The sequence below is a fragment of the Leucoraja erinacea genome, chromosome 22 (assembly GCF_028641065.1).
Source record: "Leucoraja erinacea ecotype New England chromosome 22, Leri_hhj_1, whole genome shotgun sequence".
Classification (NCBI taxonomy): Eukaryota; Metazoa; Chordata; class Chondrichthyes; order Rajiformes; family Rajidae; genus Leucoraja; species Leucoraja erinaceus.
In genome coordinates this window covers 29149069-29173422 of record NC_073398.1, presented here as the reverse complement: position 1 = coordinate 29173422, position 24354 = coordinate 29149069, and the positions used below count along the sequence as shown (strand labels likewise).

Here is a 24354-nt window from a genome sequence, read left to right as displayed (position 1 = left end):
ATGCATAAGACACCCAGTACTCTAAGTTCTCAAAGGGGAACGGTAACCTAACGATTACGTTATCGGACCAATGATACAGAGACCTGCTAATTATCGGAGATCTACACATCAATCACACCATGGGCACTGGGGAATTTAATTTCAGTTAATTAAAATAAGGATTATTTTTTTAAAATGTTTGGAAATGGGGACTATGAAATTATCAGATTATTGTAATATCCCGTTTGAGCATGAATTACACAAAATACTCCCCCAGTCTGGAAAATGCATTTAGAGTACTGTTCACTGTCCTCTGAAAAGACCAACCAATCTACTTAGTTTTGTCAGACCACAACAAAAAATGGATTGCCTAACATAGAAACATAGAAAATAGGTGCAGGAGGAGGCCATTCGGCCCTTCGGCCCTTCAAGCCAGCACCACCATTCATTGTGATCATGGCTGATCGTCCCCTATCAAAAACCTGTGCATGCCTTCTCCCCATATCCCTTAACTCCACTAGCCCCTAGAGCTCTACCTAACTCTCTCTTAAATCCATCCAGTGACTTGGCCTCTACTGCCCTCTGTGGCAGGGAATTCCATAAATTCACAGCTCTCTGGGTGAAAAAGTTTTTTCTCACCTCAGTCTTAAATGACCTCCCCTTTATTCTAAGACTGTGGCCCCTGGTTCTGGACTCGCCCAACATTGGGAACATTTTTCCTGCATCTAGCTTGTCCAGTCCTTTTATAATTTTATATGTTTCTATAAGATCCCCCTCATCCTTCTAAACTCCAGTGAATACAAGCCTAGTCTTTTCAATCGTTCCTCATATGACAGTCCCGCCATCCCAGGGATCCCAGCCTAGTATGGGCATCAAACAGGACACCTTAATATCCAGACCACTGATCCTTCAATATATTCCATACAAATACCCGTGGATGTACTGAAGTTGAAAGGATATCTAACAGTCTAATTAAACAACATTAAGTCACCATGGATAACTTTTGGCTGCATTGAATACAACATGAAAAAAGGAAAGATATGTCTTAAGAGTAACTGTATAAATCATCAATGATCTGGAGACTACTTTGTGAAAGAAAAGTAAAACACCCCCTTTTTATGAATTAGAAGAGCAAAATTACAGTCCTAGTAAATATTCTGCCCACCATTTGCTGCATTCATATAACCATATAACAATTACAGCACGGAAACAGGCCATCTCGACCCTTCTAGTCCGTGCCGAACACATATGACAGTGAGATCATATAGAAAGTATAGAAATAGAAAGTGAGATCATTTCAACCTCACACTATTACACAGGAGTACGACTATCAGCCATTTAAATATGGTAGAAATAACTATTAATTATCAGCAGCTGTCTGGAATTGTACAAAAAGGAGGTATTAAGGATCATATCAACAAAATATGATCATAGTTTACAAAAGGAAAGTCTGTTTAATAACACAAAAAGATGATTGTTCAACAACTACTCTTATGCAGACTGAACAGTTTTATTTGTCAGCTTCAGCCAGCCCGCTACATTTTTTATTCAATTGAATCAAAAGCTTTATGTAACTACATCTTGCAATCTTTTTTTTGCTTCTCTCTGTGAATTTGTACATTTGCAACTGAGGCACAATACCACACCACCACCCCAATCTTATTGACCAACAATGTATTCCTCAGTGCAATTTATGAATTATGTGCTCTCTATTTGTTTAACACGACTATATCACAACTAATGTTAGGGAATTAAAATCCCCTCTGATAACGGTGCTTTTACATGTCAGAAATGTGCCTACAAACTTGCACTTCCTTGTTCTTCAGTAGTTTATTGTTAACTTCCAAGTGTGATTAGTTCAATCCACATATACTCATTTGATGTTTCTTATCAGTCCTTGTTATAGCAATGACTGCTTCCTTTACTTATATTACCAAACACTCTTATTTTGTATCTGATCTCTGCCTAAACTGAAAAAAAACCTGAACTCCACTATAGGGTTTTTCAGTATTAGCAAAAATGTCATATTTCGGCATGTCTATCTGTGCCTTCAGCTCATCTGCTTTACTCATTGTAAGCCTTGCATTTAGATATAAATATACAGCCAGACATATTTCTTATATATTTTTCTACCCCTATTTTCCTGCCTTCCTGACTCTCTCACTAATTTTCCAAATTAGTTTCCATTTCTGCTTCTCTCCCTTCTGAATCTGTTCTTAACACCCCATTCCTCTGCCATTCTAATAGACGCATTCCTCAAAAAAACTCAGCATATCTGCATACTAGGATAGTGGTCTCAACCCTATAGCTTCTACTTTCTACAGGTTTACTGCTTCTACTTTCGGCTGATCTACTTGCAGGAGTAAATATCACAGTTGAGCTAGCTAGAAGTTATGTTATTGTGCCAACAAAATAAAAATCGCTTGTCATTACTGTTATGTAAAAATGTAAACATAAAGGTCCATTTTCCAATACAAAGAGCTCTTGAAGTGGCCTTGACAAGACCTAATAATACTGTAATTCCAAATCAATTTGAATTAATGCACCATGATAATTCAACTGATTGTAGTCAACCATTTAGATAGATCAGAAAAAACAAAAAGTCACAGGCCAACTTAATTTCCAATAATCTAGAATTTATCTGAGTGTGCAGAAGTGAGTGAAGAAATACGCTTAAAGTGACATGATCTGGGACTTTATTTTCAGACTTAGCAAATGATTTAATTTTCTGCAAGCAAAAAAACAAAGGATGAACTCAGCAGGTTAAGCAGCATCTGTAGAGAGAATGGACAGACAGCATTTCCAGTGGGAACCTTTCAGATATCATTTTCAAGCTTGTTTTCCTTTATGAAATTTGTGTCCAAATGGGCAAGTTTTTCACCCCGAAAGTAGATTTATTAAATTGATTTTCTGTTCAAAATTCAAGATATGGGAAGAGATGATGAGATGAACAAATCTTATATTAAGAGCAGATGCACTTACCTTTGCAATTCAGAATAAAATTTCCTTTTATTGGCAATATCTTCTTTGGGAAGATTTATTAAATTTATCATGGAGTTCATGCAAAAATTGCTGGTTTTTGCAGTGCATCCATGTGTTCATTAGAGAACATATATTCTTAAGAAAAAAATCTAAACAGTAATCAGTAGCTACAGGTTTACACCTTTCTGGGTGGTAGAGGTTATGGGTTTTGGAGATGGTGATATATCAACTAAGAAAGAGTCTAAAGCTATACCAAGAATGATAACTGAAAATATCATTGGTGTGTATTAATATGGAGATGCTAATAGATTTATTGTTTATGGTCAAGGAGCTTTACTGTTGCTGACCTAGTTTTTAACCAAGGTATCATTCAAGGACAATTACAGATAGTCACAGATTGCTGTGCTGTCACATATTCGCATCCATAAGTAAACAAAATAAATCAAAAAAATTATCATTCCATTGCCATTCCCGGTTGTTAATCATTTCAGTATCTGCTTAACCTCATTTGATGGAGATGACCAAACCAAATTAACATTCAGTCAACACAAAAAAAATGGAACCATCAGCTTTCACTGCTGTACATACTCTCAGGACATATGTTCCATGTGGCTATGCTGGTTCTGTTGTGCCAATGTAGTTCTCTGATTCTACTGCAAGGTCAGTGGAAACCTACAAATTTTCAGTGCCAGAAGCAGCAGATGAAGGACAACCTTCAGCAGATACGTACTCAGATACCTTCAATTTGTACAGAGCTGGCTGGCTGACAGGCAACATTAAAGCATTTACAGTGTAAGCGGTGAAATCATGTATGCTGTCAGCTTGAGAGGAGATAACAGCGGCTAACATTCCTGTCAAGTAGGTTAAGATGATTTACTCCAGTAAATAAGCGATATAATTGCAAGTTATTGTTGTTGAGGAATGTCAAAGGCTTAGAGAGGATGTAGGGGGGGTTTACTAAATTGCAACTATACAGATCTGAAGAACTCTTCACAGTAGATGATTAAGAGCTTTCATTGATATGTTGGAAATCATAAAAGGTTTTGAATGAATCAGAGATTTTTTAATGAAAATTGTTATGATTGTGAATGCACTGAAAAGAAAGCAGAAGCATGTTCAATTACACTTTCAAAAGGGATTAAGATAAACGTTTGAAGCTAGGTTTTGCTGGGAATCAGATATTCATGGAGCACAAAAAAATACAATGGGGAGATTTGGAAAATCTTTTTTGTGCAGAGTAGTTATAATCTGGGAAATAGAGTTAATGTATTTTAAAGGGGACTTAAATAATCAGTTGAAGGAAAATAATTTATAGTGAGTTAAAACCCGGACCAATGGTTTATTTCGGTGTCCTCCCACACTCCAAAGATGTACAGGTATGTAGGTTATGTGACTTGGTCAGGCGTATGTGCAAATTGTCCCCAGTAGTAGGATGGTGTTAATGTGCGGGGATCGCTGGTCGGTGGGCCAAATGGCCTGTTTCCGTGCTGTATCTCTCAACTAAACTAAACGATAGCCGACTGAACATCAGCCTTCCTGAGAATGAATCAACAGAAAGCAACTGGCCCAGATGGAGCCTCCGGCCACATCCTCAGTACCTCTGTGGACCAGCTGGCAGAGGTGTCCCATCTTTAACCTCTCACTACTCCATTCTGAGGTCTCCCACCTGCTTTAAGAAGACATGTATTTTTTATTTCTATTTACTTTTCATGCACACTGAATGGACACTGGTTGAGCAACGTTTTTTTGTTTCCTCTGGGTATGCGAATACTCAGGAAATGACAATAAAGATATACAATACAATACAATACAATAAGATAATTACAATTGAAACATGCAAAGTTCCGAGAAGGCTTGACTGGATGGACACAAAGGAGGGTGGCTCGCATGACTAGAGCAGGCTTAAAGTCAATTAAAGCTCATTGTGGACTGAAATAAAAAATATACATTCAGAGGACGTGAATCCTTGGAATTCTTAATTTGGAAGGGCTCAGTGCAAAACTAAGATGGATAGACTTCTAAATTTTTAAAGAATCAGGGAGCAGCAAAGAAAAAAATAGAATTGAGGTCTTATATTAGATATGATTTGGTTCAAATGAGGAACGGGCTCAAGTTGCCTGAGTTTGCACTCAGTACCTCTGTGGACCAGCTGGCTGAGGTGTCCCATCTTTAACCTCTCACTACTCCAGTCACTATTCCTTACATCTGATAGTGAGGTACCGGTTGGTGGAAGGGGCAGAGTGGCCTTGTCCCAGCCTCGTCAATCGTCCCTGGGTGAGGGGCGGACGCGGCTGCAACAGCCGAGTCGAGGGAGGGAGGGTGTGGTCGGGTGCCGTCTCCCTGGCGACGGGCCTCACAGTAGCTTCGTCTGTTTCTGTGCGAAGTTATGAAGAAATTCGACAAGAAAAACGAGGAGACGGGTCAGTGGCGACGCTTTTGAGTCACGATTGCCAGCGGGTTTTGATTCAAGGCGGCCTGGGGATGTCCGGGCGGTGCAGTCAGACCGTAGGCCCCATCGCTTGCTGCCGCCTCCCTCCCCCTCGCTGTTAGGCGGCGGGCGGGGCCGACGATTGCCTGCTCACCACCAAAGATCCTATAGCTTGCTCACCACCAGCTGTGATGGTAGCAGTTCACCAGCTTCACGTGTGAACGAGAAGGGTAGGAGGACTGAGCAACACCCAGCGGGTCAGGCAGAGTCTGTGGGGATAGTTTCAGATCCGAGCCGGACACTGACCCACTGAGTCTGAAGCATCTTTGGTCTGAAGAAGGGTCTCGACCCAAATGTCACCCACTCCTTCTCTCCAGAGATACTGCTGAGTTACTCCAGCTTTTTGTGTCTACCTTTGATTTAAACCAGCATCTGCAGTTCTTTCCTACAAAAAAAAACTGCCAGCATTAAACATGCTCATCTCAATTATAAAGATTTCTGTGTATAATGTATAATCTGCGGATTGAGACGTGGGGGTAAATGAGTGTGGTTACTGATTTTATTTCTCAACCACATCCTCACCTCTCTCTCGATTGATTACCTTGGTAGTATTGTATTTCAGGTAGAAACTATACAGTCCTCGATGACATAGAAACATTCTAAGGAAGAAGATGCTACTGAAATCTCAGCAAACCAAGATGTAGCTGAACTTATAGATGAGTTAAAACTTAGTAAAGAGTAATTACTAGAAAGGCAGGCTGTCCTTAAGGTTGATAAATAACCTGATCCAGATGGGATGCATCCTCGGTTTGTTGAGAGAAGAAAGAGACAAGATTACAAAGGCCCTGGCCATAATTTTTTCAGATGAATAGATTTGGGGTGGTTTCTGATAAAATGTAAAATTGCTCAAACTAGTGGAAATCTATAAAGTATTTGGACAATTTATGGAAAGACCTTTAGTGAAATTGCCAGATATTTTTTCACTCCTCTCGCTGAAACAATAAAAAAAATTACTTTTGATTAAGAAAAAAAAACACATGGTAGAATTGTTGATCTTTGAAAATCTTTACAGGCTGATAATGACACTCTGCTAAGGACATGTGAATCATTAAAATCATTCCAAAGTGAAGTGTGAGCTTGTATATTTGTTGAGGTGTATTTGAAACAGTTAATACATTGCACATTACTAAGCCACTGTTCATGTCACTTTTCATTTCACTGCACATCTCGTATGTGTATATGACGAATAACTTGACTTGACTTGAAGCTGTCGATACATAATTCTTTGTATTTTGTTTAGGAAGTGGATGCAATCCTTACCAGCAACTGGAAAAAAGTGTTGTCCTTCAAGAGGCAAGTCGATTACATCAAAACTCGAAGAATATGTCTGAAAATATTTTGGCTATTATCAACCAAGGATTGAATATGCCTGAAGGAGGTCTAAGGGATGGATATTTGCAAAATGCAGGCTATACAAGGAAGGGAGAACATGTGTAGTACAATTTGTGAAAAAGAGCAAAATGAAAATACACCTTCAAGGCTAATAATCATTATGGATTTAGCAACATAAATAGTCAAAATGGAAATACAGACTATTCATCTGGTTGTGTTCAATGGTTCTTTGGCAGAGCCATTGTGATTGGTCATATATCCCCACATTTTAGTTGAAACCTTAATTATGAACTCAACTCTCATTTAAAATTGTCCATGGAGTCATGCTCTCCACTAACTCAGGCTTCTAAATCTTTAAAACTTTATAATTAAAAAATGTTTTTCTCTTCATTCAAAATCTATTTCCATTACTTTGAATCTGTGGCCTCTGATTACTGCACCAGAGGGAATAATGTTTTTCAATATCTCTCATCACCTTAAAAACGTAAAATGACATTTACTTAATTTCTTTGCTTTATTCCTCAGACTTTCCCTCTAATTGGCTTGCCACATTAACTGTATTACACTCTTTTTCTTAGTCATTTTATAGTTTATGGTATTTAAAAATTTAGGATTGTGTCATCAACAGTCAAAATTAAATAGTCATAGTGATACGGTGTGGAAAAAGGTCCTTTGGACCAATTTGCCCACACCAGCCAACATGTCCCAGCTACACTAGTCCCACCTATCTACGTTTGGTCCATATCCCTCCAAACTTGTCCTATCCATGTACCTGTCTAATCGTTTCTTAAACCTTGGGACCTATTTAAGGACGACTCATAAATTTCAACCAGGGCTCCCGCAATTTCCTCTCCAGTTTCCCACAATGTCCTTGGATATATCTGATCTGGCCCTGGAGATTTGTCTACCTTCATACACGATAGTACCTTCAGTACTTCTACGGTAACATTGACTGTTCTCAAGACATGTCCATTGACTGCCCCGAGTTCCCCCGTCCTACAGTCTCCTCGGTAAATACAGAGGAAAAATACTCACTGACAGTTAGCACATTCTTCAAGGATAAGCAGCATTCTTCACCGTCATAAAATGTTAACATGATGATAACATCATGATTTTGCAAATTGTTTTTTTAATGTATATACAATTAACTTTTGTTTATTATGGATTTTCCAGAGTACTATGTTTACATATCTGTTGTGCTGCTACAAGTAAAGATTTAATTGTTCTGTTTCAGAACATAACAATTAAACATTCTTGACTTTATTCTTTTAATTATTAACAGGCCCGTATATTCAATGAAACTCCACTGAATCCAAGAAGATGTTTACATATCCTTACAAAGATCCTCTATCTGCTCAACCAGGTAAGAAGGCACCTATCTAACAAGCAATCAAATTTACATTCACAATGTTAAGGAGAAATACAGCAATACATTAGAAATGTTTCTAATAGTTACAGTATAGCAGCACCCAGTGGTTAAGCTATGTTATGCAGAACCCTCGTCATAAGTCGGGGCTGTCACATGACAGGGTTTCTTCGCGGGGTTTTGAGTTAGGAGGTGTGTTCAGTTAGCTAGTGCTCTTTGCAACGACAACACCCTAAAACCGTTTCTCTCGACTAAGTGCACGTATCTTTCAAATGCCGCTTTGTTAATAAAACTATTTGCTCTACCTGCTTTGTCTCGCTACAACAGTACAATTAAAGTGTCCAAAAGCATTAAGGATATCTCTTATGGTTTATTTGAGAGTGGAAAATTTTTCACTGGCTGTGTTTTAACTTGGAAGGAATTCATTACCACAAGTTTTGACCAGGTCAATGGGATAGAACTAGTCTACATGAACTTTAGCAAGGCCTTTGACAAGGTGTTGCATGGTAGACTGGTCCTGATGGTCAGATCACACGGGATCCAGGGTGAGCTAACCAATTGGATGCAAAATTGGCTTGCGGAAGGAGTCGGAGGATGGTAGTGGAGGCATATTTTTCCGATTGGAGGCCTTTGACCAGTAGGAATCTAACAATTAACAATTTGAATGAGAATTTAGTTTGTAAAATAAATTTACAAATGAACTAAAATTGCTGGTTTAAGGGCCTGTCCCACTTTCACGAGTTATTCACGAATTCTCCCGAGTTTTCCCCTTGATTCAAACTCGCAGAATGTTCGTAACGAGTCCGTAGGAGGTCGTAGGAGTTTGTAGATATATCGTAGCGGCCCGTTATGCTAGCTGTAGGTACTCGTGGCATCAGGTAAGTCGGGACATTTTTTCCAGCCCCGTAAAAAATGTCCACGAGTAAAAAAATGGTCGGGATGAAAGAAATGGCAACTTTTTACTCGTAAGGAGGGCATCGAAATTGTCGTGAGAATTCTTAGCCATACTCGTAGGAGTTCGTGAACATAGTCGTGGAAGGTCGAAGGAGTTTGTAGATTACCACGATCGTGATTTTTTTTAGGTCCTTTAAACTCGGCAGAGGTTTTGAATTAAGTCGTGAAAGTGGGACAGGCCCTTTAGCGGACAATGAAAAAGGCTGCCTAAGGTTACAACAGGTACTAAATCAACTGGGAAAATGAGCAAAGGAATGGCAGGTAGAATTTAATTCAGACAAGTGTCTAGTGATGCATTTTGGGAAGTTATACCAAGGTTGAATTGAATGGCCGGGCACAGGGGAGAGCTTTAGAACAGAGAGACCTAATACCTCATTTCCTGAAAGTGGGATACATGTAGACAATTGTCAGTGACAGTATTAATGGTAAACATTTGCTCATGCTCTCTGGTTACCCTCAAACACTTTGCAGCCAATAAGCTGTTTAGATATAAATTGTCAAATTTTCACACAATATGCAAATAATGAGATAGCCATTAATTAGTGTGGCGTAAATATTTTGATTGAAGGATAAATATTGGCAAGGACATTGTGGTAAAATCAAATTGGTTAAAAGAACATGATAACTTTCAAATGCTGGAACGAAGTTACAGGTGCAATATTCAAAATGAACGGCAGGTGGAACATTTGTCAGGATAATTGTTTGAGCAACTGACTGTTTCTGCTAAAGATTAATTTAATCTTTTTGAGGGAGAACATTTCGGAACAACAGAAGCCACAGAAGCCTTCTTTGCAATGACCAAGCTCTTTCAGTGCAACGACGTAAGTGTAATATCTTTGGAATAGGACTGTGAAGAAATCTTTTAATTGCTTTTGTTATGATTTGTTAATTAAAATGTTGCTCAATGGCTACCAGACTGATAAACTAATTATTGTGAAGAAAGCATGCAGTGTTTTGAAGTTGTATATTTAAATACTTTCAAATTCTGTTCTACTGAACAATTCTTTTAAACCCTTTTTAATATTTTTGCACCGTTTGATTAATGTATTATTTAATATTTTTTTGCACCTCTCCTTGGTTTGCATTTCTTTGTGCTTATACTGAGTATTTGGGTTCAAGACAGATGCAATTTAATTGTCATTTGGACCCCTAGAGGTTGGTTTTGCAGCCATACATTACACACAAATAGACCCAGCTTTACCAGACATCCATCACATAGCTGTTCCAATCTCTACTGCTTTCAAAACAATAGTCAAAGTCAAAGTCAAAATGGCGATGATATATTACATTTAGGATCGCAACCGGGTGGTGTTGGAGCCCCGGTGTTTTTTCTGTAGTACCCCAATATATTTCTAATGTTAATTGAGGTGGGTGGGAAATAGATTTGAATGTATTGGGAATTGATTATTAAGCAAAAAAACAGACAGTAGGAATAGGCTGGTCATTTCAGAATGGCGGACAGACTGCAGAGGGTAACTGGCCCTGGAGTACCGGTTGGATGATATATTACATTTTGTAATTTTTTTTTACCCCAATATATTTCTAATGTTAATTGAGGTGGGTGGGAAATAGATTTGAATGTATTGGGAACTGATTATTAAGCAAAAAAACAGACAGTAGGAATAGGCTGGTCATTTCAGAATGGCAGGGGGTAACTCCTGGAGTGTTGGAGCCTTGTTTTTTCACAATGCATAGAAAATAATTTATCCTAGTTTTATAATGATGGAAAGCTAATTTGGAAAGCCAGGCGTGTAAACAACATAAATAGTCTGCACTGACGTTGGTTAAGTGATGGAGCACGATCATAGCAGATGCAGTGGTAATGTGAGAAATTACAATTGTACAAAAAATGTGACACAGTTGAACCACAGAATATAAGAGACGGATAAATTTGGTATTGAGAATGAGTTAGAAATACAACATTTCCAAAAGTAATATTCAAGTACAGTGTACAATTGTTAAAGGTTATGTTATCCTTTATTATAAGGGAGTTAGAATGTAGTTACAACATTAGTCTATACCTGATCATGCGCAAAATTACCCAGATATATGCTGTTCATACAAAAACAGGACAAATCCATTTCAGCTAATGACATACTTATCGCAACAATCAGCATTGAAATAAGAGGTGTTGTGGATGGTATTATCAAGCAGCACTAGCACGCCAGTAATCTGCCTTAAAATGATTCACCGCTATCTTGTCTGTCATAAGCAGCATTGTTTGTCAGTTTGTTTATTGTACTCTTTATTGTTATTTTTCTTATTTTATTGTTTTTTTTAAATTTTCTTATAGATTGATTGTGTTGTGATGTGTTTAACTTGTTTATTTAACATCAACCTGCCAAAGGGACTAAAGATGGAAATTAGCTACTGGCTATAATCTTGCATATTTACAATTAAATGGTTATTAATATGCACTGTCCCTGTTTAAATAAATAAATAAATAAATAAGAAATCTGCTCATCCATACTAGTTTGAGTATGGTAATAGTTGTAGGTCAGGAATGTGGAAGTTTAGCCGTTATCTTTACTGAATGCTGAAGCTGGTTCAAGTTATTGTATGAATCTTGTCCTTAATATTCCTACCTTTTTTGATTTTTTGTGTTTTTTCTTATTTCTTGAAACCCTTTACTCTTTGTGAAAAAATGCTGTTATCCGTTTACAGCAAACCCTTAGAAGAGTGTGTTACTTGACAATTAAGGAGATGGCTAACATTTCAGAAGATGTGATAATAGTCACAAGCAGGTAAGAATACTAAAGTGAAATTACCTTTTGCAATTAAATATTATCTGCCATGCTTTTTTTTTAAATGAATTTAGGACCTTTGATTAAAATTTATTAGTTTGTACTTGGGAGCAAAGTTTGTTTACACCATGAGCATTACATCATTAGTCTGAAGAAGAGTCCCGACCTATCTATGTTCTCCAGAAATGCTGCATAAATTCCAGAAAACAGTAAAAAGACAGTGCACAAAAAAACAAAACTAAACGTAACAAGGCTTAATATTATGACAAATTCCTATTTCTCATATCCTGTAAAGGAAAAAAAAAGATTGTGAGTACAGTCTACACAATCTTGGAAGTCAATATTATCATAATTTGGAATTAAAATGTGTATGTTGGAGGTCATCTCACTGTACTACTTCCCAAAGGTGTATTTGCAATATCACAATGCATGGACATATTAAGACGTTAAACCATTATATAATTTAGAAACACTGCCTTCAAATGGACATCTTTAAAAGTTTTTCCATTTAAATAATGTTGATTTATGTTTTTTTGATGTATTCCAGCTTGACCAAGGATATGACGGGGAAAGATGATGTATACCGAGGTCCAGCAGTAAGGGCACTGTGTCGCATTACAGATGTATGTATGGACTCTAAGCAAAATATATATAAAACTGTTGGAAGATTAGAATGAAGCCAACATGAATTTTGTATTGAAACTTGCCTAGAAACAGTGACAGCTATTTGGATCAAAAATCAGGCATAAAACCTTAAGCTAGGACTAGTGATGTGACCCGGAGCAGAAGGTCCAAAAATGAATTTAGTGCTTCTGAGAGTTTCAAAGTACAAAGAAATTAAAGTAGTTGGTTTAAAATTTAAATTAGCTTTCAAAAAGGAAGCAAAATATGTTCAGGCAGGAGATGGATACATATGTTGAGTAAGTCATTTGTAACTACTGCTGAACCATACTGTTTGCTTCATTGTCTATGGGAGCCACTGTTAAATTTAATTGTGTTTGTTTTATATATAGACTTGCATTTTTTTCTCCTTTGTTGGAGATTATCTGTCTAGAAACTAAATTTAAATTCTGATCTCTTTTTTCAAATCCACCCATCACTTTCCCTGATACCATATCATTCTATAGGTTATCCTCCACTAATTCTGGCTTCTGTGTGTTTTTAGTTTTAATCGTTCTGCTGCAATGTCTTTATCTGCCAAGGCCGCAAATTTTAGTTTTTAGTTTTAGAGATACAGCGCGCAAACAGGCCTTTCGGCCCACCAAGCCCACACCGACCAGCAATCCCTGCACAATAACACTATCCTACACTGTGGTCAATTTTTCCATTTATACCAAGCCAATTAACCTACAAACCTGATCGTCTTTGGAGTGTGGGAGAAAAGTGGGAGTGTGGGGGGAATTCTCAGAGAAAACTCACGCAGGTCACGGGGATAATGTACAAACTCCATACAGAAAAGCACCCAGAGCCAGGATTGAACCTGGGTCTCTGGCATGGTAGGTGCTGTAAAGCAGCAACTCTATCACTGGGCCACTAGAACTCTTGAATTCCATCCCCAGGTCTCTCTACCTTTTTTTTTTAAAACTCTATTCCTATTTATCTCATTTTGATGATCTGCTCTGATATCTTTAAGAAAGAACTGCAGATGCTGGAAAAATCGAAGGTGGACAAAAATGCTGGAGAAACTCAGCGGGTGAGACAACATCTACAGAGGGAAGGACTAGGCGACGTTTCAACAAAAATGCTGGAGTCAAAATTTGTTTGAGAATGATTTAAATGATTTTACTGTGTTGAAAATGGTATTCAAATTTTAACCTGGTGAGGATGGTGAGGATCTTGCATTTGTTTTCGTAGGGTAGAATTAATAGACCAGCTGGCCTTTTTTTGTGCTTATTGTGTCAATTTCTATGCCCTAATGCAATGTGGGGAAATGTACCACTGAGGCCTGGATAAGAATGGTTCTATGTTCTTTCCCTGGAATGTGGAAGTCTGGTGTGGAGGTTGAATACACCGTCTACTTACTTAGATTAGAGTGTCCAGCTGAATGAAATTTATGTAGCTGTTACACTATATTTTGCACCCTGTTTATTTTCTCATTTGCACTACATGATGTATTCATGTGTGCTCTGATTTAGCTGGGTAACACACAAAAATGTTTTTTCATTGTATCCTGGTACACATGTCAATAATATACTAAAGAAAGACACAAAAAGCTGGTGTAACTCAGCGGGACAGGCAGCCTGTCAGACTCGTCTGAAGAACGGTCTGGACCCGAAACGTCACCCATTCCTTCTTTCCAGAGATGTTGCCTGTCCCTCTGAGCTACTCCAGCTTTTTGTGTCTTTCTTTAGTATATTATTGACTTGTTCAGTTTAAACCAGCATCTGCAGTTCCTTCCTACTCAATAATATACTAATACTGCTTCAGTACTTATACAGAGTGAATGGCGCCTGTGGCATGGCAAATGACGAGTCACGAGGTAAATTCCCTGTATGGCGGGACTGTCATATGTTGACAGAAGACAGTAGAAAATATGCTTTCTGAAACGCTTGGCTCTTATTTTGTCCATAGATTACAATGTTGCAGGGGATAGAACGTTATATGAAACAAGCTATTGTGGATAAAGTGGCCAGTGTATCCAGCTCTGCCTTAGTTTCCTCTCTGGTAAGGGTGTTCAAAATAATCATAGAACATAGAACAATAGAGCACAAAAACAGGCCTTTTGGCTGACAATGTCTTTGCTGAACTTATGCCAAAACCATCTCTTATCCACCTGCTCATAGTCCATATCCATTTCCTGCATACCTATGTGTCTATCCAAAGCCTTTTAAATGCCACTATTGTATCTGCATCAACCACCAGCCCTGGCAGCGCATTCCAGGAAATCACCATGAGAGGGGATCTTTATGAAATATATAAGATTATTAATGGTTTGGGCATGCTAGAGGCAGGAAACATATTCCCGATGTTGGGGTTGTCCAGAACCAGGGGCCACAGTTTTATAATAAGGGGTAAGCCATTTAGAACGGAGATGAGGAAAAGCAAAGAGAGTTGTGAATCCGTGGAATTCTCTGCCAGTGGAGGCCAATTCTCTGGAGGCTTTCAAGAGAGAGTTAGATAGAACTCTTAAAAATAGCGGAGTCAAGGGATATGGGAAAAGGTAGGAACGGGGCACTGATTGTGGATGATCAACCATGATCACAGTGAATAGTGGTGCTGGGTCGATGGGGCGAATGGACCCATATTGTCTATTGTCTATTGTAAAAAAAGTTGCCCTGCACATCTTCTTTAAACTTTGCCATTCTCACCTTATCATTATGCCCTCCAGCAATTTGAGTTTTCCATCCTGGGAAAAAAATATTTAATTATTTAACATATCGACATAATTGTGTGTTCATGTTTTGTGCCCTTATGTTGCTTAAAAATAAAGCTTAGTTTATGGGATTTGGTGGGCAATAGAATCATGACTAGAACAAAACTGCTTCACTGGAATTTGGCATTCAGTTTTCTGAAGCATTCAGCCACAAAATCATTCCACTGAAAGTATCAATTTTTGATATTTAGTGAATGTTTTTTAGTTGAGAATTTGGGTGAAGGTTTGAAAATTGCAATTGGATCCGCATCTGAAATAGGAACAGAGGTTCATCATCCACATTTGGGTCTTAAAACACAGTAAGAGCTTTTAGATCAGAGATTCTTTCTCATTAACTGCAAGTAATCTTACTTTTTGCTAATGCAGAGATGTGAATAATGGCCATGGGTGATGATTACAAGTTATTGTTTTCCATTTTTAAATGTCCCCTAGCAAACTATATTTCTAACAAAATTAGAGGAAAAATCCATATTTGAAATGCACAGCCATTTATTTGTTTCTTATGGATCTTCAGCACCTTGCATCTACAAGTTACGATTCTGTGAAGCACTGGGTAAATGAGGTACAAGAAGCTGCTTCCAGTGACAACATTATGGTGCAGGTAAGGTACTTAATATAAAAACTAGACTGTGGGACCCGTTGGGTCCCAGTCACAAGGGAGGGCTGGTCCCCCAACGCAACCCATTCCCCAACGCAATATTCCATCACTCACCCAAAGCCCCTAACTGCAGGTGCGGCTCATTTCCCCTTATCCCCCCCGCACTCCCTCCCCCTCCTTTTCATGTGTGGGGGGAGAGGAGGAGAGGGAAGGGGGTGTTTGGCAAGGGATATGTGGGATGGGAGGGGAGGGGTGTGTGTGTGGGCGGGGGACTGTAGGAGGGGGGTAGAGGGTGTGTGTGTGGGCGGGGGGAAGGGGCTGGAGTTGACGGTGTGCTGAGGACTCACAGCATGCGCATGTCGCTGGACGTTCTCCTCTGCCGGAATCAGAGTCTCTGTTTTCCATCTGGTGACATCGGCGACATCTCCAGCTCACGCTGGGCTGGGCCGAGCCGAGCTAGGCTGGGCTGGGTTAGGCTGGGTTGGGCCGGGCCGCTTCCGGTCCCTCCGAAAATTGTGTCTGGTTGGAGACCAGGCCATCCAGAGCCAGCCATCCAGAGCCTCCTTCAGCTCCAGTAGAGTCTCCGTTTTCCGTTTGGGGACATCGGCGACATCTCCGCGCCAGGCTGGGTTGGGCAGGGCCGTTTCCAGTCCCTCTGAAATTTGTGTCTGGTTGGAGACCTCCACCAGCCATCAGAGCCTCCCTCAGCTCCAGTAGAGACGCGATGGCTCGGGAAGGGGCTGACCGTCCCGCAGAGTGACAGGAGAAAAGACCAATCCACGCGGCACTGACTGGCAGGAGAGGAGATCGATCTGCACACTCGTGATTTTTAAACCTCGATAACTTTTACATTAGACCCCCGATCGGAATGAAACGGTGCACTCGTAGCAGAGGAGAACGGTGAGTACGCTGGCGAAAAGTCGTAGCGCTACAGCGTAGCGTATTTGCACAAATAGAAAGACCGCGCAAACCGGAAGATAACAAGATCAGAGTTTTAGTTATACATAGATGTTTGAAGTCACAATCAGAACAAGGTGCGGGTTTAAAAAAAGAGACACTTTGGGGGAGGTGTGAAAAACATTAACAGTTTAGTTTTAATTGCCAATAGTAAGGTAAGTTGTGGGAGTTGCAGAATATTTCGGACTGCTCACTAAATAGAAAAACTTCACTTCGAATGAACAATAGACCTGATCCTTGCCAGATACCCAGCAGATTACTTTGTTTCGCCTACTATTTTACACACCTGTTCCATCTTGAAATTAAGATACATCATGTATATTTCTGCTCTGGCTCTTTTGCAGCAGCACCACCCATGAGAGTCTTTCCACATTTGTTTTTTTCATTACGTGTCTTGGCAAGTCATTTGGAATTGCTATGGAAAGTGAATGGAGAGAAGGGTATAAGAGACATAGAGAAAGAGATGTCACTGAGGAGGTGTGTATTTTTGTTATCAATGCTTCAATCTAATGTTTCCCTGTCAACTTTACTTTGCTTACAGTACCATGCCGTAGGTCTATTGTTTCATCTCCGAAAGACGGACCGCTTAGCCATTACAAAAATGGTAAATAAATTCACCAAGTGTTGCCTAAAGTCCCCATTTGCCCTTTGCATGCTGATCCGCATTACAAGTAAACTCCTTGAGGAGAACAATAGTCAGTAAGTACCTTCTTTATCTACATTCCTCTCCACTTTATATTCTTAACTTGATTGTGCAGCAAGTTAAAATTGGCTATTTTGGGATCAGAATCTAACAATCTAATATGTTAAGCATGTAAATTCTAGGTTTGGTAATGAAATTGGGGTCTAATTTTTGATACCTAAGCAATCATGTGGGTTGTAGTTCTGTTTTGATGTTAGCTGGGAGGATTAGCTCCAAACATTTTGCCATAACTAATTTTTTGTGATATAGCCAGCTGAATGTAGAATTGAATTTAAAGTTACTGTTTGCGCCTGCTTCCTCATTAAAATCAGAGAGACCAAAAACGTTAGCATCAATGGTAATGAAGATTGCCAGGCTCAGTGATAGCTATCCTATTTCTTTCACCTCTGTGCTAACCTGCCTTTTTCCACAGCCAAAGCAATAATAGGTTTACTCTTGTCCTCAATTTCCATCCCATCATATACCACATTCTATAGGTTATTCGGCATATATCCTTCTGGCTACCCAAGTCACAGCCACATAAAATAGCAATCGATTCGAACGTCTTCCATTTCAGTGCAGTGCATACAGTACTCACAACCTGTTCTCCCTGAACATTGATGAGTCGAAACATTGGAGATTTGCAGACACTTCCATTTGAAGTCTGAAGAAGGGTTTCGGCCCGAAACGTTGCCTATTTCCTTCGCTGCATAGATGCTGCTGCACCCGCTGAGTTTCTCCAGCTGTAACCTTCCATTCAGTCTGCAGGTTGACTCTGTACTTCTGTTGTTTGTTATTCTAATTCCTCGTACACTTTCATCATGACATTTGTGTCTCGTACTCCCCTGTGCTATTTCAGTTTAGTTTATTATTGTCACATAGTACAGTGAAAAGCTTTTAGTTGCATGCTATCCAATCAAAGAAAATAGTGTAGATGATTACAATCAAGCCATCCACAGTGTAGAGATAAAGGGTAAAACATTTAGTGCAAGATAAAGTCCTTGTTACAGATAGTTCAAAGGTCTTCATTGAGGTAGATGAGAGATCAGGACTACACTTTAGCTGAGGAGAGGATTGTTCAGTTGCCTGATTACAGCCGGGATGAAACTGTCCCTGAATCTGGAGGTGTGCGCTTTCAAACTTCTGTACCTCTTGCCTGATGGGACAGTGACCAGAGTGAGACTTGCTCTTGATTGTGTTTAACCAAAATAAGTTCAAGGAGCAGCATCTCATCTTGTGTCTCAGCTCTCGGGATTCAATATTAAATCCAATAAATTTCAGAAAACCAGCATTTCCTGTTTGCCAGACCTAACCAGTTGTGACGTAAAATGAAGGATAACTTACAAGAAGGAGATGGAGGATGAAATAAAACGGTGTTGGGATTTTAAAACTGATTTCTTAAGCTACAGTGCCCTCCATAATGTTTGGGACAAAGACCCATCATTTATTTATTTGCCTCTGTACTCCACAATTTGAGATTTGTAATAGATAAAATCACATGTGGTTAAAGTGCACATTGTCAGATTTTAATAACGACCATTTTTATACATTTTGGTTATTATATTATTATAGAGAGAATTCTTCTGTCATCAGCTGTGGAGGTTTACCTTGGCCTGCCAGTCCCTTTGCGATTAGTAAGCTCACCAGTGCTCTCTTTATTCTTAATGAGAATAAAACAGTTGATTTTTGTAAGCCTAAGGCTTGGCTGATATCTCTAACAGTTTTATTCTTGTTTCTCAGTCTCATAATGGCTTCTTTAACTTTCATTGGCACAACTTTGGTCCTCATGTTGATAAACAGCAATAAAAGTTTCCAAAGGTGATGGAAAGACTGGAGGAAAGACTAGATGCTGAGAGCTCATGTATACCTGCATTAAGGAGGCATTTAAACACACCTGAGCAATTACAAACACCTGTGAAGACATGTGTCCCAAACATTATGGTGCCCTGAAAGGGGGGGGGGGGGGGGGGGGGGGGGGGGGGGACAATGTATAAGCACAGCTGTAATTTCTACATGGTGAAACCAAAATGTTTAAAAATACCCTTTAATTAAATCTGACAATGTGCACTTTAGCCACATGTGATTTTTTTCCCTTTACAAATCTCAATTGTGGAATGCAGAGGCAAATAAATAAAATTACACCCCAGCGGTATGCACATTCACCTCCAATTTTATGTAGTCCTTGCTTTCTCCCTCCTTTCCCTCCCCTTCCCAGCTCTCCCACAGCCCACTGTCTCCGCCTCTTCCTTTCTTCTTCCTGCCACCCACCCCCACATCAGTCTGAAGAAGGGTCTCGACCTGAAATGTCACCTATTCCTTTGCTCCATTGATGCTGCCTCACCCGCTGAGTTTCTCCAGCAGTTTTGTCTACCTTCGATTTTTCCAGCATCTGCAGTTCTTTCTTAAACAAATAAATAAATGATGGGTCTTCGTCCCAAACATTATGGAAGGCACTGTACATGGTCATCTCTTGGCTGCTCTTTCTATGGGAACAGCAGGTCATAAATTCTGGCACATGCTGCACATTGTGTCCTTCACACTGGACACTATTTTTCTGTATTCTTTGGATTTCTAATTAGTGAGGATTTAGTGAGGATTAGTTTGCAGGAAATACCCATGTGGAAAATTATCTTTAATATTGTTGAAAAGTTTGGGATTTGTACCTTGTTGCTTTGCCACGGTGTCAGCATCTTGTAAGGAGCCCCTTTTGCATTAATAAATCTGCAAAATTTCAAGGCAGTAGGAAACCAAATAACCATTTTGATCATGTAGGCTATAATGTTTGCGCTGTCATGCACTACCAACATCACTGATAACCAATTTAAATCTGCAAATATCTTTACTCATTACAGATTATGTGAGTAAATTGAGAGTGTACACCAACAAAGAACTCCTCTTTGAATCACTTTTCAGATGAAGATTGCAAGAAAACAAAACGAGAAGTAGACCATTTATCCCCTTATACCTTTATTATACCAGTGATTCCTTCTTTTAATCTTGTCATGATTGAAATTTTATCTCGGCTTCACATTCCTGCAATAACCCTAAATATCCCTTAATATAAGCATTTTCAAAAGCCTATCAATTATTATCTTGAATATACTCAGTAATTAAACCCTTGCAGAGTTCTTGAGGAGAAAATTCTATGATTTACTGCACTCCAGATGAAGAAGCAACTCTCATCAATGTTGATTGCTTATTTTGAGACTGACTCCTGTTTGTGGAAGCACCAACTAAGAAAAAACAAGCAAGGCTTACATGCTTTGTCCCAACCACTCCCATAGATTTCAGCACTTCTATCACATCCAGAGATGCACACTTCTCTGAATTAATTGATACTGACCCTGGAATTCTTTATGACCTAACAGGCAGAACAACTCCTTGTTTGATTTCATGGACAACTGCTTACGCAACAAACATGAAATGGTTGTCTATGAAGCAGCATCGGCCATTGTCCAGCTTCCCAGCGGCACTGCCAGGGGACTAGCACCTGCAGTGTCGGGTAAGTACTTTCCATGAGTTAATCTCCTGGATTACATACAGAAGTTTCTGGTATGCAGAGCACCCCATTACTGCAGGATAGCACTAGATTTATGATTCCCAAAAATTAAAAATCTTAGACAGTTATTTTAATGGATGCATTGTATGAATACACATCAGGGGCTTCAGATCTTCAGGCTAATGAGATTCACTGTCAATACTCGGTCAGTGTATATTGGTTACTTTACTTACTAATCAATGTAGTGCTTTAATATTATAAGCTCCGCCTACTACCACAGCATTCATATTAGAAACATAGAAAATATGTGCAGGAGGAGGCCATTCGGCCCTTTGAGCCAGCACCGCCATTCATTGTGATCATTGCTGATCGTCCCCAATCAATAATCCGTGCCTGCCTTCTCCCCATATCCCTTGAATCCAATAACCTCCTAGAGCTCTACCTAACTCTCTCTTAAATCCATCCAGTGACTTATCGCAACCCGACATGTGCTACCAGTTACAGTAGAAGTAACATGCTGTAGTGTGTTGTATGCATTACTCAATAAATACTGTTGTACCAGATCAGTGAGTATGTTTGATTCACTCAACAGTCAGTGTAAGATCAAGATACACAGGCAGACATTTAGGAGGATCTGTGCTGCCTCACAGCTCCAGCAACTGGGTTCAAATGCTGACAATCGGTGCTGTCTATGCTGAGTTTGCATGCTTTCTTTGTGACCATGTGAGTTTCCTCCAGGTACTTCAGTGCCTCCCACATCGCAAAAAGACCTGCAGGTTGTGTGCACTTGCGAGTGGTGGAATTTGGGAGGAGTTGATGAGAATATGAACTTCATCGCAGGGGTTTTCAGGATCTATATGGTCTAAAAAGGAAATGGTTCGTGACATGGTTGATGCATTGGTTTCATTTCCCCAAATTCATTACATTTAGATAATGTCCCTTTAAATTGTAAAAAAAATACTAATGTAATTCAAACAGATAGGGAAGCAGGAAACCACAGGCGTAACATCTATCATGGGGAAAATGTTAAAATTATCATTAAAGATGTTATAGCAAGGCATTTGGAAAAATTCCAGTTAATCAGGCGAAATCAAAAAGCAAAATGTTTAACCAATTAATTGGAGTTTGTTGCAGACATTTGATAAAGTGCTGCATTAAAGGTCATTGCAGAAAGTAAAAGCTTGTGGCAGAGGAGGTGACACATTAGGGTGATTAGAAGTTGGGCTGGCTCACCAGGGACAATGGATATAACTTTTTCCCTGGTTAACATGATGAAATGAATGGCGAGATGCAGTGAGCCGGGCCCTTGCATGTTAACAGTGTGTACACAAAACTTAAATGAAGGGACCAGAGGAAGTCACTTTGGAAATCACTTCCCAAAGGAAATTTATTATAGAAGAGGATGTAAAGGGCTATTCAGAGAGGAGCTTACAGGTGTTTGCATTCACAAATGCCTGCTCCCTTTGGTGGTAAATGTCATGGATTTGTGAAGGATTGTTTAAGAGGAACCTTAAAGAGTTGCTGGAATCCAGGAAATCGAAACCTGCTTGCACTGTGACAGTACTTTTCCCACTCAGTGACTGAAGAATCCCACTTACACTATTTTCCCCAAAGTGATAAGGGATGAACATTCGGATCTTGATGATTCCAGTATACTGTCAGTTAATACATTTGAATTTGAGAAATTCAGCGGATTGCTGGTTTGGAATTTTTTCTTCCAGTAAATTGACTGTTTTGAGAAAGGAAATAATTAACACCACAGTCTTTGACAGAGCATCATCCATTTAAAAAGGGCAAAATACCATTTGTTAGGACTAAATACCATTTCCCTGTATCTTTACTGAGTTTTAAATTATCTGTCTTAATGTCTATGAGTTTTGCCCTGTTACTTCTTATTTTTTTGTAAAGTCAACTTTTAATTTTTTTTATATTCAAACAGTGCTCCAACTTTTCTGTAGTTCTTCCAAACCAGTTTTGAGATTTGCTGCTGTTAGAACTCTGAACAAAGTAAGTTTGCAGTGTTTAGGTGTTTTTTGAAATTATAGATATAGGCACTGTTAGAAAATGTTTAAAACTCTTAAAACAATATTTGTGTAAAACGCTTGGGTTTTTTGTTATTTTTTAGACTGTTCATAAGTTATAGGAGTAGAATTAGGCCATTCAACCCATCAAGTTTACTCCGCCATTCAATCATAGCTGATCTCTGCCTCCTAATCCCATTTTCCTGCCTTCTCCCCATAACCCTTGACACCCTTTCTAATCAAGAATTTGTCTATCTCTGTCTTAAACGTATCCACTGACGGCCTCCACAGCGCTCTGTGGCGATGAGTTCCACAGATTAACTACTCTTTGACTAAAGAAGTTCCTCCTCGCCTCCTTTCTAAAAAGGTACACTTTAATTCTGAATTGGACTGTTGATCCATTTTTTAACCTTATTATTTACTTGACCTGGCTATTTGATGTGCCAGTTTTTTTTTATCACTCATGATCCTATTCCTCCAACGTGGATCTGTGTGCAGGATTACTTGAAGTTAATGGTAAAGTATCTTGTGCTCCAGTCATACCTTGCAATTGAATCACTGACAATGTCAGTGATAGTTGCCTGAGTTTATAATAACAGCATATTAAAGTAGGCCATCCCAATGTCTTACATTCTCACCATTATAGAATGGAATTGGGGTGACAGAGACATTAGGTTTAGGTTTATTAAAGTAGGACGTCCCAATGTCTAACAGAGGAGAAGAAGCTATTCCTGAGTCTGGTGGTGCGCACTTTCAAGTTTCTGAATCTTCTGCCTGATGGGAGCAGGGAGAAGAAGGATTGACTGGGATGAGACACATCTTTGATTATGTTGGCTGCTTTCCCGAGACATTGTGAAGTACAGATGAAAGAAGTAGAAGGAGGCAATAATGGGCAGTCTGATCTGTGTGATGGACTGGGCGACATCCACAATTCTCTGCAATTTCTTGTAGTCTTGGGTAGAGCTGTTCTCAAATCAATCCGTGATGCAACCCAACAGTAAACATCTGTAGAAGTTTGTAAGAGTCATTGGGGACATGCCACGTTTTTTCAGCCTCCTGAGGAAGTAGAGGCATTGGTTCTTGTCTGTGGCTCCAATGTGTTTTGGTCCACAACAGATCATTGGTAATATTTACGCCAAGGAACTTGAAGCTCTCAACCATTTCTACTTCCGCACCATTGGTGCTGATTGGGGCATGGGCAACATACTCCACTAGGCTTTCAGAAGTCAATAATTCATTTGTTTGGCTTTCTGATATTGAGGGAGAGGTTGTTATCCTGACACCGTGTTACTAAGTTCTCCATCCCCATCCTGTTGTGGCATGGACAAAGAATAGGAATTTAATTAAAAAAAATACACAGTTATATTGTAATTGTAATA

The 24354-nt window shown here is 39.3% G+C and overlaps 1 protein-coding gene across 1 annotated transcript in view; it reads left to right on the top strand.

The window, feature by feature from the left end:
- Positions 1 to 4775: 4775 nt before the first annotated feature.
- copg2 (COPI coat complex subunit gamma 2) overlaps positions 4776 to 24354 on the top strand; it is a 39773-nt gene continuing 20194 nt past the window's right edge. The window contains exons 1-11 of the mRNA XM_055653379.1: positions 4776 to 5381; positions 6690 to 6742; positions 8064 to 8144; positions 9851 to 9922; positions 11766 to 11845; positions 12393 to 12468; positions 14417 to 14509; positions 15733 to 15819; positions 17315 to 17472; positions 20824 to 20957; positions 22894 to 22961. Of these exons, the coding sequence (XP_055509354.1) occupies positions 5348 to 5381; positions 6690 to 6742; positions 8064 to 8144; positions 9851 to 9922; positions 11766 to 11845; positions 12393 to 12468; positions 14417 to 14509; positions 15733 to 15819; positions 17315 to 17472; positions 20824 to 20957; positions 22894 to 22961 (936 nt within the window). The 5' untranslated portion in view covers positions 4776 to 5347. The remainder of the gene's footprint in view (positions 5382 to 6689; positions 6743 to 8063; positions 8145 to 9850; positions 9923 to 11765; positions 11846 to 12392; positions 12469 to 14416; positions 14510 to 15732; positions 15820 to 17314; positions 17473 to 20823; positions 20958 to 22893; positions 22962 to 24354) is intronic.